Genomic DNA, 2,650 nt, shown 5'->3' with positions numbered 1-2,650 from the left:
AATTTGGCCAAAATAATACAAAATTTGTGTAAAATTACTCCAGAATGACTGATTTTGTCAGAAATTACTCCAAATGTTTCCAGAATGCTTTGAAAATAGTCAACAATTACTCATATTTGTTCAAAGTGACTCATAGTTGGTCAAAAATGACTCAAACTTGTCCAAAGTGCTTTAAATGTCGTCTTAAATGACTTAAAATATACCCAAAAGAAAGCAAAACTTGTACAAAATTACTCAAAATTAGAACTAAAATCCTGTCAAAAACACACAAATCAGTCTATAATTACTAAAACAGCAAAACTGGCAGTAAAGTTCTCAAAATAAGTCCTAAAAAACTAAAACTTGTCCAAAAATGTTTGAAATTTGTCTAAAAATGACTTAATACAGTATATACAGAATGTGTCCACATATTTTTGGTCATTTACTTGAACACATTGTAGCGTTTGTGTACAGTGGGTTGACAACGTGGTCAAAAGTAAGCGGACACCAGGAAGCCGCGGACACATTTTCAGTCACACTTGGAATCAGGATGAGAAGAATCTGTTGGCAGTTGATCTGAGAGCACCGAATCAGGTCAGCAGGAATTCAGAGAACGCTGCTCGCTGTCAGTAGTGCTTCAGACGGACGGCCAATCGCGGCTCCAGATGTGCTCGGCGTGCAAAGCGAGGGCGGCTGCAGTGAAGTGCAGGCTGATGGAGGATAATTGTAATCAGGCCGCTGCCAGTTTTCATTCCGTCCTCAGACTGATGCCGAGGTTGGAGGAGGCCGGCGGCTGGACGGCATCAGACCGACAGCCTTAAATCACTGCCGTCTTAATCTGCTGCTGCTGCTGCTGCTGAGGCTGCTGGACGTGATGTAATCTCCCAACGTGGGATTAAAGGCAGCACGGCGTCGACACAAAGGCAGCTCCGGGGGTCACTGCACGAGTTAATAGACTGTTGGAGGCGTCGCACGACTGGATAAGTGAGGCGGCTCGCTTGTGTTCTGGCCTTAAACCTCCACCGGCGCTGACAGGCGGTGCTGACGCTTTGAAATGTTGAACTCCTCCATTCTCCTGTTAATTCTGTCAGCTGAATCGATCCTACAATACCTGTCCAAAAGTATGCGGACACCTGGATGTGAAACCTCTGTCATCTGTATAGGACTGACCCTAGACGGTGTCCACATACTTTTGGTCATATACATTAATTTTTGCTGCTTCCTCAAAACATCTGATTTAAATAAATAGATAACATGCTCAAAAGTATGTGGACGCCTGGATGATTAACCCCTGACCCTGCAGAGTGTCAACATATTTTTATATATACGGCCGAAAGTATGTGGACAGCTGAATATCACATCACAATGCAGTGTTGTCCATATACTTTTGGTCATATTCTGTGTCAACATTCACTTTTGCTGCTTCCCCACAGCTCAGATAAATGCATATGATAGTCAAAAGTATGTGGACACCTGGATGTTCCACCTGCATATCTTAAAGGGAATTCCCTCATAGATGTCCACATACTATTGGTCACATCCTGTATGAATACTGACCTAGTTTTAGGTGCTTCCTCAGATCCATGCCATTTAAATTCACTATATGACCAAAAGTATGTGGACTGCGGATCATTACAAATTCATGCAGTTCATGGGAGTTTGCATATTTGTGGTCATATACTGTTTTGCCACTTATGCTCAGAGCATCTCAGTCAGCGAAACAGATTAAATGGCCAAAGGTTTGTGAAAAATTGGAACTTTCGCCCCTGTTATTTGGGTAGGACTGACCCCATAAGGTGTCCACATATTTTTGGTCATATACTGTATATATGTATATAATACTGGTTTGGTTTTGGCTGCTTCCTTGGGTCTGTGCCATTCAAATTAACTTTACAGCCAAAAGTATGTGGACGCCTAATGTTCCAACCTTGCTATCTGTGTAGGACTGGCCCTACAAGGTGTCCACATATTTTTGGTGATATACCATTACATCTTCATGAAGGTTGTCTACATGTTTTTGGTCATAAACGGAACGACGATTTAGATATGTGAAGTTTAAACTGCCTCTCGTTGTGTTCTTTGTGTTCCAGATAACTGCAACGGTCCTCTGGTGTCGGCGCTGCCCCACTCGTCCTTCCAGAGCTCGTCCCAGTCGTCGGTCGGTTACGCTGCTCACAACGCTAAGCTCAACAGACGAGACGGTGAGTTCCTGGTTTGTAGCCGGAGAACCCGAAACCGCTCACCGAGAAGCTTGTGTGATGCTCGGTTGGAGTGTTTACGAGGATTTGCTGAAATCTGAACACTTTCAGGTCTGAAAATGTTGGAAAGTCGCAGCGATTCTTCTCTGCAGCCTCATTAGCTAAATGCTAAATGCTAAATATTAAGTAGGTGCTTTGGATTTAAAGACTTTGAACAGGAAGTGCTGTGTGCCATGGAAATGCTCGTCTGAGCAGCTCAGTGTTGTTGTTTTAGGTTTAGGTGAGCAAGAAATAACTAGAAAAGTAAATTATCCGTGTACCTGCTCGCCTGATTAGCCCGAATTTATTTTATTAAATTAGCTTAAGAAGCACGTTAGCCTTAAACAGGAAGTGTTGTCGTCGTTAGAATAAACATTTGAAACGTTAAAGGTTAAAATAAATGGACGTGTTTTAGTTCACGTGAGCCGTTGGAG

The 2,650-nt window shown here is 42.7% G+C and overlaps 1 protein-coding gene across 1 annotated transcript in view; it reads left to right on the top strand.

The window, feature by feature from the left end:
• LOC103363696 (contactin-associated protein-like 5) overlaps window positions 1-2,650 on the top strand; it is a 156,789-nt gene that overhangs the window by 13,317 nt on the left and 140,822 nt on the right. Inside the window, exon 2 of the mRNA XM_008290551.1 lies at window positions 2,070-2,180. Coding sequence (XP_008288773.1) covers window positions 2,070-2,180 — 111 coding nt within the window. The remainder of the gene's footprint in view (window positions 1-2,069; window positions 2,181-2,650) is intronic.

Source organism: Stegastes partitus, unplaced genomic scaffold, assembly GCF_000690725.1.
Source record: "Stegastes partitus isolate 25-593 unplaced genomic scaffold, Stegastes_partitus-1.0.2 Scaffold682, whole genome shotgun sequence".
Classification (NCBI taxonomy): domain Eukaryota; kingdom Metazoa; phylum Chordata; class Actinopteri; family Pomacentridae; genus Stegastes; species Stegastes partitus.
The sequence above is the reverse complement of the archived record's forward strand: the minus strand, read 5'-3'. Positions and strand labels throughout refer to the sequence as shown.